The sequence below is a fragment of the Acomys russatus genome, chromosome 1 (genome assembly GCF_903995435.1).
Source record: "Acomys russatus chromosome 1, mAcoRus1.1, whole genome shotgun sequence".
Lineage (NCBI taxonomy): Eukaryota > Metazoa > Chordata > Mammalia > Rodentia > Muridae > Acomys > Acomys russatus.
In genome coordinates this window covers 9,240,233-9,254,011 of record NC_067137.1, presented here as the reverse complement: position 1 = coordinate 9,254,011, position 13,779 = coordinate 9,240,233, and the positions used below count along the sequence as shown (strand labels likewise).

Here is a 13,779-nt window from a genome sequence, read left to right as displayed (position 1 = left end):
GGCTTTCAGACATTGTGCAACGAGGGTTCTCGTTTTGCTTTTAAATATCCTGGCAATCTTTTGAAAGGGAGATTCCAAACACTCGTTGGGTAAACCAGTTGACTATCCGGAAAAAGCTCACTGCCGAAAAATGTAACTACTGTAATTAAATGTGCCTTTAGCTAATGAAGTGGTATTTGGAGAGGAGCGAGGTTTAGTGTAAGAATCAGCTGTGGGAACATAGGCAGGGGGTAAATTCTTAGAGTAAGTGCAATAAATCTTCCGAGTCTCTGAGTCATTACATCAGAAGGCAGGCGGTCGCTAACCAGAGCCTCCCTGCAGTATTAGAAAGAGTGTGTGTGCGCCCTGCTGCCTCTGCGGATCACTGGAGTGTGGTATTTAAAAATGAGGTAGTGAGTCCCAGAATTCCTGCCTGTCAGCCAGCATAAGGTCACTGGAATAGTGCCCCACATTTTGTTGTGTTTAATGGTAGGTGAACTTGACCTTCTGTTGTTTATAAATAGTGTCTTTGGAAACAAAGATGATCCTTACAGCTTCATCCTTCATTCAGTCTTTTCTAATTCAGGTTTTAAAATATATGCCCAAACTGTAAACTGTAATAGAAAATGCTTATGCCAAAGGAAGGACACTTTAGTTGACATTGTCTGGAGATGCCACCTTACATTTGTTAGTTATCCCATTGCTCTGGCAAAATACTTGACAAAAACAACCTAAGCGAGACAGGATTGGTTTTTGTTGCTTCAGAGAGTTCTGTCCCTGGTGGCTTGGCCTCATGCAGTTGGACAGAACCCCACGGTGGCCAGCACATGTGACATAAGGGGTTTGGTCAACTCATTGTGGGTAGGAAGCAGAGAGCAAGGAAGGGACTAGGGGTAGGTACAACTTCAGAAGCATGTCCCCAGGACTCACTCCCTCTAACTGAGTTCCAAATGTCTATGACTTTTCAAGCTAGTACCACCATGTGGGGGCCAATGTTCAGCCCGCAAGCTTCTGGAACGTTTCATAGTTAAATCGTAATGGCTACCTAAGTGGACAATACATTCCAGGCTGTGCCAACGCAGTGTAATTGGTATTCGTGACACAATGAAACTGTGATAAGATACGAAAACTCTATTATGAAAATGTTTAACTGTAGTGGTAATAGCCACAAGTCTACCTAATTTTATTTATGTATAGAATATTTGTATTTATTTTTAGACATATATTTATCACTATGTGTGCTGTATTTTTTTTAAAACTCATTTGAGAACTTGCTAGCTGCCCGATTAATTGGTTGGCAGAGCCCTTGTAGTTTCGTCTTTGCTGTGGCAGTATCCTGTTCTCAGACTAAACCTTGTAAATATGTTCTGCCCTTAGGATCAAAGTCAAGAAGCATGTTGTTCAAGTCATGTTGTGCTGGCTTGGTAATGACAAAAACGTTTTTGAAACCCCATAGAAATATGTTTCCAGGGGCTGTTTACCCTTCCATCTTTGAACCACAACTGCCCACACAATGAATAGATTCATTTTTTAGAATAAATGATTAATAATTTGGGGGTGACTTTCAGAGTGTTGTGTTTTCGTTTGCTTGGGGGGTTGTTTTTTGTTTGTTTGTTTTGTTTTTTCAAGGCAGGGTTTCTCTATATAACCTTGGCTGCCCTGGACTCAGTTTGTAGACCAGGCTGGCCTCAAACTCACAGAGATCCACCTGCCTCTGCCTCCTGAGTGCCGGGAATAAAGGCGTGCGCCACCATGCCCGGCTCAGAATGTGTTTGATTGGGATGAAATAATATTTTTGAATGGCCATAAAACCACTTAGTAGTCATTAGTGGGTGAGCCAGAGACTGGGACAGAGCTCTTACATGTGAGAACTTTATTCTCAGCCAACAGTGCATTCACCAACTGGTAAGCAATCCCATGTGCCATATCTTGAGATTTAAATATAATGAACGCTCAGCTTAAACCATGGTATCTTAGAATTTGCACTTGTTTTTGATAGAGCAGAAATAAAATATTTTGATAGAAAGAAGTCAATTTTCTATAACCAATGATGTGAAAATGTTACTTCCTGGGAAATTACATATATAGCTATTTTTTAAATGCAAGTATATTATTATGATTGGTTACAAGAGAATAATGCTTTGTGTTTAATTGTAATATTTCCCACCTATCCTTTTCTTCCCTTTCAATCATAATAAATGGTTCACAAGACCCATTTTGAACATTAGCTTTTGAACAATCTTCTAATCATGTCTCATGTTTTCATTGTCAGAGCTGAGGTGTGCTGTTGTGGGAGTGGCAAGTACTGCCTCCTCATGCGTTCATTCTGTGTCTTCCATGTGGCTTTGCCTCATTCACCTGAAATGAAGCTGTTTAGACACATCGTAATTCTAATACGTGCACATATGGATACACATAGGCTATGCAAAGAGGCAAAGACAAATTTGTATTTTCCCATGATTTTATAATAAACCCCTCAAGAGAGCTTATGTCATTTAAGCAGGGCAAAGAGCTTGTCCCAAAAACTTATTTCTTAGCCAGTTGTTTTGCCAGCGTTTTTCATAGAAAAAAAAAATATGGTGACCAAGTTCCTAGAACAATTTGCTTTTAACTGTTAACTGAGTGCAGTATAATCCTGAAGAAGTAACCATCAAGTCTGCCTGTACTTCTCCAGTGGTGGCTTCAGTGTCCCTGGGATGCCGGCTGCTCCACACGCCGCCTCTTGGCTGCCATGGAGTCTGCACTCTGCCCAGCCCTGGGCTGCCTTCTATCGGTCTGAGTGCATTGAGGCCCAGGACGGGTCCTGTGGAGAAGCTCCTGGGCAGAAGCTCATGTTGTTCTCAGTTCCCTCTTCCCTAAAAAAAGAAATGGACTTATGGGCAGAAGAGAAACTTTTTATCCCCTTAAAGCCCCACATTCAGCTAAGTTAACAGTGGATATTTAAGGTGACATGAAACGCATTCATATTTTCAAGCAGTCCCCAGATGTTCTAGGTTACTTAAGTTAGAAGGTGGGCTCCACAACACAGAGGTGACAGGCCAGGCCAGAAGCTGGCATGCGATGAGGTAACACTGGCTCCACATGAGCCAAATTTGCCAAATGGAACTTCACTTAAAGTGAACGGAGTGCAGTGCTCCCAGAGCGTGGGTGGCTGTCATTAGCACCGATGCCGTACCCTCCGTTCTACATAAGGTAAGTATTGACCCTACCCGATGGTGCCCGGCAGCCCATCCGAGTGCCCGCTCAAATTCCCGATGCCCTCTAAACCTGAGTTTCTTCCTCTTTGACATCAGCACCTAGCTAACAGGATTTTCCACCCAGCTGCTACCCAAGAGAGAAGTGTCGACTTTTCTGCCTTCCCAAAACCTAACTCTAAGCTCTAGTAACTGTGTTAGATAATTCGGGGTGAATTTCTAAATTTCAACTTGGACTAGCTGAGAAAACTCACCTCTCATTTTCATTACAAAGATACTAAGATGCCTCAAATAACCAAATGAAGTCACAAGAAAAGGCCACAGGGGACCTTGGGAAAACCCTGGGGACTTGTACCAGGACTTTCTGTTCATACCAGTGTGTCTGCTTCGTGCTCTTCAACTCCCATTTAGCAGAACATACGGTGATTTTCTCCGAAAGGCAATGACCCGCTTTTTCCAATCAAAATTTGGAAAATCCCCAGGAAGGACGCTAAAGAACCCGATTCATGTTTCATGCTCATGCCAAAAGAAATCACGAAACCAATTTTGTTACAATGAATTTATACCTGATAAATGGAAACACTTGCATAAAATCCAGATTTTAACCACAGCACAGTCTTAACTCCAAGAAAAAGAAGTAGACGTAAGACATCAAAATGTTGAGTTTTTCCTTCTTCTGGGGTAAACTTATTTCACCACTGTCTTCTTCCCTACTCTTCCTTTTCATCTTTTTTTGTTCTCTAAGTGCTAGGGACACAACACAAGGCTTCTCACACACTAGACAAGATGCTAGCACTGAGCCACATCCCCCGTTCTCCCTCTCTTCTTTTTTTTTTTTTTTTTTTTTTTTTCCTGTATATCATTTTCTTCCTGCAAGAAGTTCATATAACATTGAAAACAAAGGGGAAGATATAAAAATGCCGTCACTTTCCTGGCTGTTGTTAATAGTGTCCACATGGTCTTCTAGATTCCCCAAAGATCCTCCACATAGCTGCAAAACCAAACCAAACCAAAACAAAACCAAAACCAAAAAAGTCTCACTGAAACACAGGACCAGTCAATGCATGCCTGTTTTAAAATCTTGCGTGCCTTCTCATAACCAGTCCAGGCAAACCCAGCTCCTACACAGCAGTCCAGCCCACCTGCCCAATGTGTGCTTCTGTCTCAGGCCCCCAGGCACAGTCTGTCCTCCCAGACAACACATGACTCCCCAAACAGTGCCCTTGTGTGCCAGTAGCCCTCTGAGCTGCTGCCCACACTATATGGTAGGCAGAATAAAGCGCATTCCTGTGTCGTTGCTAATTTCTATTGCTGTGATAAAGACCACGACCAAAAGCATCATGGGAAGGGAGGGGCTTATTTATATGCCCCAATCACTGTCGAGGGAACTGAGGCAGGGAGGGGACCTGGAGGCAGGAACTAAAGTAGGCAGAGACCATGGAGGAGTGCTGCCTACTGACTTCCTCCTCGTGGCTGCCTGACTTTCTTACACCACCCAGTACCACCTGCCCATGCGATGGCACTGTCCATAGCGGGCTGGCTCCTCTCACATTAACTGTCAACCCAGAAAATGCCCCCACAGACTTGCCTGTGGGTTAGTCTGATGAAGACAGTCCTTGAAGTAGCACTTCCTCCTTGCAGATGATTCCAGCTCTGTCAAGTTGCTAAAGATCTAACCAGCACCCTTCATTTAGCACTTGACCACTTGGCGCCCAGTAGGCAAGCAGCGCTGTTTGCAAAGGTTTAGGAGCTACAGCTGAGGCTGTGAAGAATGCCCCTGAGAGAAGAAGGCCAGGGGCGTTTAAGGCTCTGATGACTTCTAGACAGCCCTCTCTGCTTTGCACTCGCAGTGTAAGGTGTGGGCTCTTAGGTTTATGTTCCTGCTACCCCTCCTGCTGCTGGTCGCCATGCTTTCCCCCACCTCCGCCACTGTGGACTCTAACCCTCTGGGATTGTACGCCAAAATAAATAAACTCGCTTCACTGTAAGTTGCCTCTGTCACGGTGTTTTATCCTAACAAAAGTAACTAATACAGCCGTGCGCTTAAGAACAACACTTATCTGTAGAGGAAGGTCACTTTCTTTGCCCAAGTGTGACACCTCTCAGGACAAATAAAGGAACCAAAGGGAACACAGCTGCCCAAATAGACCAACTGATTCCTCCTAGGGTTAATGCTGGGGATCAGGGCCCAGACCGGTCACGAGTTCTTAACTTCTCAAATGGTACGGCCCTTTAATATAGTTGCTCATGTTGTGATGACCCCCCCACCCACCCAGCCATGATTTCATTGCTTCTTCATAGTCGTGACTTTGTTACTATTATGATTCACAATGTAAATATCTGGTAAGCAGGATGTCTGATATAATAAGATCCCATCCCCGTGAAAGGGTTGCTTGAGCCCTTCAAGGGGACTCACAGGTTGAGAACCACTGCCCTAGCTCTTCCTGCTCACCAGACCCCCTCCCCCTTCCGCCTCCAACCATGTATCCTAGTTATCCAAAACAATTACAGTCTTGCCGTGCTAGTGGTGCTGTGCCAGCAAGGAATGCTGCCAGTAAGGTACTCAGTAAACGATGGTAGCTGTCATGACGGCTATCACACAGTGGTTACCAATACCTACCTGACTTCCCAAACAGCACGCAGGCATCGAAACCCGGGAGCTCACATCATGGCAGTAACAGTAGTAGCTCACAAGCACAGGCTGGCTAGCCCCAGAAGACAGACGCCAATTCAGTGAGCGATGTGTCGGTCTTCTTTGAAACTGTTCTTCCAGGACGGGTGGTGGTGGCGCACGCCTTTAATCCCAGCACTCGGGAGCCAGAGGCAGGCGGATCGCTGTAAGTTCATGGCCAGCCTGGTCTACAAAGCGAGCCCAGGACAGCCAAGGCTAACACAGAGAGACTCTGACTCAAAAAACCAAATAATAATAATAATAATAATAATAATAATAATAATAATAATAATAATAATAATAATAATATAAAATAAAATAAAAAAGAAAGAAACTGTCCTTCCTCCATTGAACATTCATTTTTAGCCCTTCTAAAGGTGCAACTGTCATCTTTTCCAGCTTCACAGTGCACCACCCTGCTGGGGAGATTTGTTCCCAAAGACTTTATCTGAAATGAGGGCTCTTTTCTTTTACTGGCATTTTGCTTCATTTCCAGGAATATGCTCCTTGTGTGTCTCCATTCAAATCAGCCAACAGCACTGAGGCTGTAACTCACAGTGCAAGGCACTTGCCTGGCTTGCAGGAGGCTTTGGGTTTAATTCTCTGTGTACTGGGAACCGAATCTAGGTCCATCTTACTTCAGATCTCAAGTTCTTAAACAGCACAGCATAGAAAGTGAGCCCAAAGGCAGACTGTTGAAGACACTTTCCTTCCGACATTCAGGGAGCTTGGGCCTTGGTCTAGTCAAAATTCAGAGAAGTCAAATATCAAATCTGCCATGAATGTTTTGCCAACTTCTTCAGGCACGGTCACTTTGTACTTCTTCTACAACAGCCTGCTTACCTTGAATTATGACTATAATTAGCTGTGTACATCTGCTTTAAAATTTGGGTTCATATCTCATTTCTTACTCTGTATATATAGCAGAGGGCCTTGTATATGGAAATAGTCTATATAATTTTGTGGGGATTTTCTGAGTATCTATGAAGAGTCCACGAAGTTCAAATATAATCTACCTTTATAAAGTAAATTAAGTATGTAGGAGAGGCACACATTTCATTGACAATAATTATTAATAATGTACTGCTTCATAAAACACCATACAGCTAAATGCTCAGAAAACTGGTGGCGGGGAGGAGTTGCACACCTTGTTTTGATTTTAATGCTTGAATTTCTTTTCTTCTAGTACATTATAGTAATAGCTCAACATTATTTCAGCTTCTATTCCCAAATCATGGCAATGGGGGGGGGGTTAAAGATGAGAGAGCAGAGGCCCATGGCATACAGTCGACACTCAGTAGAAATAAAAAATAAAAACCTTCAAGTCTCAGCGTTTTGATTCCAGATGCAGGAGGACGCTCACCATATCCTCTAGGATCCTACGAGTTGATGCTGAAAAGTGAGATGGGAACAGAAGGACAAGAACTACATTTCCCACGAGGCCCTTCTTTGGTACGCAATGACGTCCATGACGTCGTTGCTATGGCAACTTAGGAGCCGGCTTTCTCTGGCCCAACTAGGATCCTCCGGCAGGGCCCTCCTGGGTCAGGGTTCTTACACGGAGCCCAGGACTTAGAGGGCGCCACAGCCACCATGCCCAGGTACTGCTGAACCTGCCTGCGGGGTCTCACAATCTCCCTTATTTCCCACCTGGGTATGGAAGGGGCACGGGAGGATGGGGCGGAAGGTACCCAACCCTGGCGCTGTGGATGAGACCCTGGATCTGGACCTCTGCAGTACCTCGCTGTCACACTCTCACCCCCCCCCCACCCCCTCCTCCGCCCGCCCCACATCCCACTCCCTCAACCTCCCACCCCCACCCACTCCAGGCCTAGAGCTTGAGGATTCTGTCACAAATAAGTAGAAAAGTAGGGGATTAGGAAAGATCATCAACTCCGTCCATTCGATGACTGCAATGAAGTTTCTTGAGTGCCACATGCTGTTGCATAGGCAGTGGTGAACCAGACCCAGAGCCTCCTCCCAGGGTCCCCTGCCTGGTGATGCAGGGCTTCTCCACTTCAGAGAAGGGAGGTGCAACATCTCCTTGAAGGCGGAAGGTTGGGGCCTTGAGGAATACAGTTGAACTCTTCATTTCTACAAGGTCCCTTTAAAGTACTCGAACCTCTGAATGGCCTATAAAAATGTCACGGGAAGAGGGCCAGGGATTCACCAGATAGCAATATAGATCTTTCGCCCCTGCCCCCTTTCTGGATCAGAGGCGTAAACTGCCTGCAGTAGAGTTTCTGGAGTTCAGGATTAAAAGTGAGTCAGCTTTGCGTCGCGTTCTCATTGGTTACTGTGATGAAGCTATGGGCAGTTTTTGTTTCTTTGGTTGTTTTGTTTTGTTTTTAGTGAGAGGCATAGCAGACTGAAGAAGCCTTTCCTTTTACTGGGCACTTGAGAAACAGTTAATCACATTTTGAAGGAATAGTGTGTAAACAGCAAACATTTGCACACAGAGTTCCTGGGGGCAGGCCTATGAAATAAAATAGTTCAGTGCAGCATTTTCGGATTTCTATTTTGACTTTGCTTTCCTTTGAAGTTTTAAAACATTCTCATTTTGTTTGGGGGTTCTGGGAATTGAACTCAGAGCCTGATACGTGCTAGGCAGGCGATACCCCTTTAACTGTTTCTGGTTCCTGTCTGGTAATAACTATAGGCCGTCAATAGCTTTAAAAGCCAGGGACATAACAATCATTATGGCCCCCAAAGGAGATATTCTTTTTTTTTTTTTTTTTCTTTTTTTAAATTGGCTTCAGAGACGAAGAAACAGATTTGAGCCTAAGGATTAGCACAGAGGGTGAACGTATTAATTTTTCAACAAATACTTGCTGGGAAAATGGCTCAGTGGATAAAGTGCTTCTTGCTCCACTATGAGGACCTGAGTTTGTAAGTACAAGGCGTGGGGCATTTGTCTATATATAAACTTAAGGGAAGAGCGGAAGACAGGAGGCGGCCAAGAGCTTGCTGGACAACTGGTCTACCCAAGAGGGTAACTAAGCAAACACTCATTTTCTCTGCTCTTGACGGTAGATATGACTAGCTGAGGCAAGCTCCTGCTGCCGCAGCCTACCTGCTTACCATGACTTCTGGAACTGTGAGGCAAATACATCCTTGCTTTGTCAGGGTGGTTTATCACAGCAGTAAAATGGAGGCTGGGACGTTCCACCTATCAAGTCAGTGTTCCTCGGGAGCCATTTTCAGGTGAAGGGTGTTAGAAAAAGCCTTCAGTGCTTTACCTAGATGTTGGCTCTCAGGAAATAGTATCTTTATAAATCTTACTGGAATAAAATTTTTCTCCTGGAAATGAATATTTCTAAGGGTTCCTTTTTGTTTCTCTCCTTCTTATGCAGTGAAACTGTCTGGGAAATCGCAGAAGCTGAGGTGGAAAAAAGGAGAAACCATGGAAATGAAGGACATGCAGCTGAAGTTGGAGAAAAATCTGTTTTCTTTATTGGCAGTAAAAATGGGGTACTACTTTAACATTTTTTCAGTTTTCGCAGTTGAGCAATTGGTGACAAACTTTACTTGTTAAAAATCTACATGTTTTCAACTCTTTAATCAAATGTTCACCCTGGTTTAGCATAAATTAGAAAGGGCTTATCATCGACCTGGGGAAAGTTATAACCATGAACAAAATGTTAGGAAGACTTTTAATTATTTTTATTTCATATTTAAAGCATTCAGAACTTGTGCTTTGATTGCGCATAAAGGCCAGGATCCACTTAAATGTCCAAGTCAACATCTAAGTGAGTAAGTCAGTATCTTAACAGCAGCCACACTGTGGACTCGGGGATGTCACTTTTAGGAATCTCTATGAAGGAATAATTGAATTGTGTTGGTGGTATTTATCAAAGACTTAGTCGTGTAGGAAGATGTGAGGAGAAGGAAGTGGTGCTGCCCATTCTTTGTGAGGTCACTCGACCAAGCGCACGGAAAATTTGGGATGTGGCCACACAGCCAGAGCAGCTGTGTCATGTCCACACAGAGAGTTCCTGGGTGCAGGGCAGGGCTGCAAGTGACACTGTCAGCAAATGATCAAGGCTTGCAAGCTGCTGGAAGGTAGAGCCCACGTTGCGTCGTACTCGTTTCTATTTGAGTTTGTGTCACTATTCGTTCACTGTGCTCCATGCATCCACGCAAGAGCATTGAAAAATAGGAAGCTGGGCCTGGAGGGGTCCTGAGTTCAATTCCCAGTCAACCACATGGTGGCTCACAACCATCTATAATGAGATCTAGTACCCTCTTCTGGCTTGCAGATGTACACTCAGACAAAACATTGTATACATAATAAATAATAAATTTTAAAAAAAAAGAAAGAAAAATAGGAAACTTACAGAAACCGGTGAGGCCACATGTTCAGTGGGTACCTGAGGCTCATGTTTCACCATCTCCTCAGAATCACCTCCAGAGCACTAGATACCCCAGTTGGGGTTTTATCTTCATTATTAAAAACTATATTGACATACATAATCATATAACAAGAAACAAGTTGGGGCTGGAGAGACAGTTCAACAGTTAAGAGCACTGGCTACTCCTCCAGAGGACTTAGGTTTGGCTTCCATCACCCACACAATAGCTTGTAACTGGCTTTTACTCCAGTCCCAAGGGATCAGAAGCCCTCTACTGGTGTCCTCAGGCCCCAGGCATGCCTGTGTACAGACATATGTGTTGGCAAAACTCCCATACACATAAAAATGAAAGAATGAATGAATGATTTAAAATTTTTAAAAGAAAAAAGTTGTGAGTTTTAGAAGAAAATAACATGAATTGAAAAAACAAGATATAAATTATATATATATAATTTGATCTGTTATATTAATGTGTCATACATGAATTAATAAACAAGATAAAAAATTTATGGGTAGTAAATATTTAATCATTGTATATTCATTTTATTTTACATTTCTATACTTTCCCAATGTTTTCTTATTGGCTCACTCACTGCACTTTTTAACTTAAATCTGAACATGCACACACAAATAAATCCACCACAACACATGACACATGAATAACACTGTCAAAGGAATTATCTATGTTTGCCGTTTCTAACCCAACATACTCTGTGAGCATTCATGGGTTTGCTGTTGTGAGTAGGGTCATTTTCTTTCTTTTCGATATTTTTTAGTTAACTGGATTTTTGGAGACTGTCTCACTACAAGTAGCCTAGGCTAGCCTTGAGCATGCTTTAACTGCCTAGGGGCTGGAATTACTATAGCATTGGGTCTAATTCTTCAATGGTTTCCTGTAGGGACACACACATACAGTAACCAGTGCTAGTGTGTGGTCCAGAGAAATTGTCCTTACATAATCTACTCTGAATAAAGAATGCCCTGAAGGGCTTCTGCTAACACCACTGACTCTAGCCAGGCATGCTCCCACACTGGATGCCCATGCCACTGCCCTCTACCTCACCCAAGGTAACCTTTGCTCTTGATCTCTTTCTTCTATGACAGCCTGATGGGTCATGGTTTGACATTTGTGAAGTCACTGCTTTTTATGGTAGCAGTAAGTAGCCTATATAAAACAGTTTTGTTCAGTTTCCCTAATGTAGACTTAAATCAGATTTTCTCTTGAAGAGTTAGAACTGGTACAGGTAGCATTCTGTGAGAAAACACCTGGTTCTGGAATTTAATCAGAATATTCGTTTATTTTGAAAGATAAAGAGAAGAAAGGAATGCTTCTCTTGTCCGACTGACAGTGCCTTCTTTCTCAAAGAAGCCAACTGCTTTGCATAACCCTTGTTATCCTTTCCGCCTCATGGTCATTCATACCGTAGGCATCTGCTGAGCATCCGCTGTACCAGCAGGATTGGAGGGTACAGTCTCTCCTGTGAAGGCGGCACGCATGGAAGTGCCATGGGACAGATCCTGTGAGGAGAACCAAGAAAGAATGAAGCTCAGCCAGAGAGTCTGAGAGACCTTGAAAGTCTCTATGTTGAGTTCTTTTTTCTACTGTGATCAAATCCCTGACTGGAACAGTGTAGGGGAGTGGTGGGGAGGGCAGAATGGAACAGAGAAATTCGTGTCATGACAGCCAGAAAGGGGCCAAACGAACACTCCAGGGTCTGCTTCTCCAGCTAGGCTCCGACTCCTACTCTTCACGGCCTCTTAATAACGCCATTGCATTATGAATCTGTCACGGGATTAATCTCTCTGCTAGGTCAGGGCCCTTGAGATGCAGTCATTGCTCCAAAGCTCTGTCAGTTGGCAAACGAGCACCCAATCCGTGAGCCTAGGGGGAACACATCATTCAGAACCTGTCAGCATCTGTTAGAGGGTGAGGGCTAATGCTCCAAAGGCAGCAAATAAGGAAACAGCATCAGTTCAGATGAAGGGGGTCAAGTGAGGGTCCTGAGGGTCCAAACAGTGTGTGGGTGTAAGAGAAAAGGAGCAATGCTGGGTTCATGATGGAGAGGAAGGCAATCCTAATCTGATGAACACGGTCTATGTAATTTTTCCCATCGCTCACTTGCAGGGATGCAGGCCAAGGGAGGGTGGTTGAGTTTCTCTAGGATGGGTGTTTGCTGATGAGGAAGCCTAGGGTGCCAGTGGTGTTTGCAAGAGATGATTATCATGATAAACTGCTGCCTTTAGGGTAGACAACGAGTGTGGTGAAGGTAGCAAGAGCCCAACAGAGGACAAATGCTCTGGTCAGCAAGTTTCCAAGACTTTCACTGAGGTGGGGGAGACTGTTGTGCTTCCTGCAGAAGTGGCTGGAGAATGTTTCTGCAGCTGTGATTTGGAAGTTGAGCCATTCCTAGTGGTGAAAAGATCCAAGATAAACCCGTGGAAGTGACATGCAGTGGGCGCAGGGAGAGAAAACTGCAAACCTGTCCATTAGAAACACTCTTAACATAGGCATGCCCATCAGTGTATGCATGTGTAGACAGCAGATACATGTGTATATAAAGGAAGCAGGAAAAAGCATTTCAAAACTGACCTCTTATCATGTAAATGTATTTCTACATTGCCGTACCTAATAGCTGTATATTGTGTGGTTTGCCTTAATCAATTTGTTTGGTACATTAAGGTCTCTAGTGTTTGAGTTTTGTGTAGCACCAGCCATACATACGTCAGAGGTGTACATTGTTTTATGGTATGCTAGTTATCCAATTACACAAAGTTCACTTAATCTGATCATATTGCAGAGAAACTCTGGAGTGGTTCATTACTGTCTTTTGGTAAAATTTGTAACTTTTGTTCTTGGGGGAGGGAGAGGGAGGGAGAGAGAGAAAGGAGGGGTAGTCTCTTGGCAATCTAGGGTTTTCCAAACTTTTTCTGGGAGTCCAGAGGTTCCTACAGTGGAACCTACAGAGTTCCTGCTTCTCCTTTCATACCCCTTCCTTGAATGGAGTCATTTACTTTTTTTTTTTTTTCTTCCTCACTGAACCAGTCTCTGGGTAGGACTAGGGTTAAGTTTCATAGTTAGTGGCTAAAGCCTGTATTTCTTGACTCCTAAACAGAATTAAAACAGAGTGCTCCAGCAGGGCGTTTCTACAGCATATCTACAGCATATCTTTTATTTATGTGTTATCTTTTGTCTTTAATTTCCACTTCACCAATCAGGATGGAAACATTTTAGAATACACTCTATCAGTAATCAGGCTAACCAGTAATTAACATTGCTGAGCAAAGAGAAAGTTTAAGACAGCTGTCAGGTGACCACTAAAGTGAGATGTGATTTGCTAGCATTTATTATCTCTGGGACTTTATAATTATAATAATAGCAGTGTAGTTACATCGTGACAGAACATTGACAGTTCACTTTTCCCACTTATCAAACTTGCAAGTAATTCTGAAAGTTTCTAGTTTTTAGTTTCCAGGTAATTTATCATTCAAATGATTTTAAAAGCTATTTTTAGGCCACAGTTATACTAATAAAATTCTACATGTGCGTGACATTAACACAATATTCTTTCTTTTTAATTTCTAG

The 13,779-nt window shown here is 43.3% G+C and overlaps 1 protein-coding gene across 1 annotated transcript in view; it reads left to right on the top strand.

The window, feature by feature from the left end:
- The first annotated feature begins 9,150 nt into the window (after nt 1-9,150).
- Dync2li1 (dynein cytoplasmic 2 light intermediate chain 1) overlaps nt 9,151-13,779 on the top strand; it is a 28,940-nt gene continuing 24,311 nt past the window's right edge. Inside the window, exon 1 of the mRNA XM_051152979.1 lies at nt 9,151-9,315. Within this exon, the coding sequence (XP_051008936.1) occupies nt 9,151-9,315 (165 nt within the window). The remainder of the gene's footprint in view (nt 9,316-13,779) is intronic.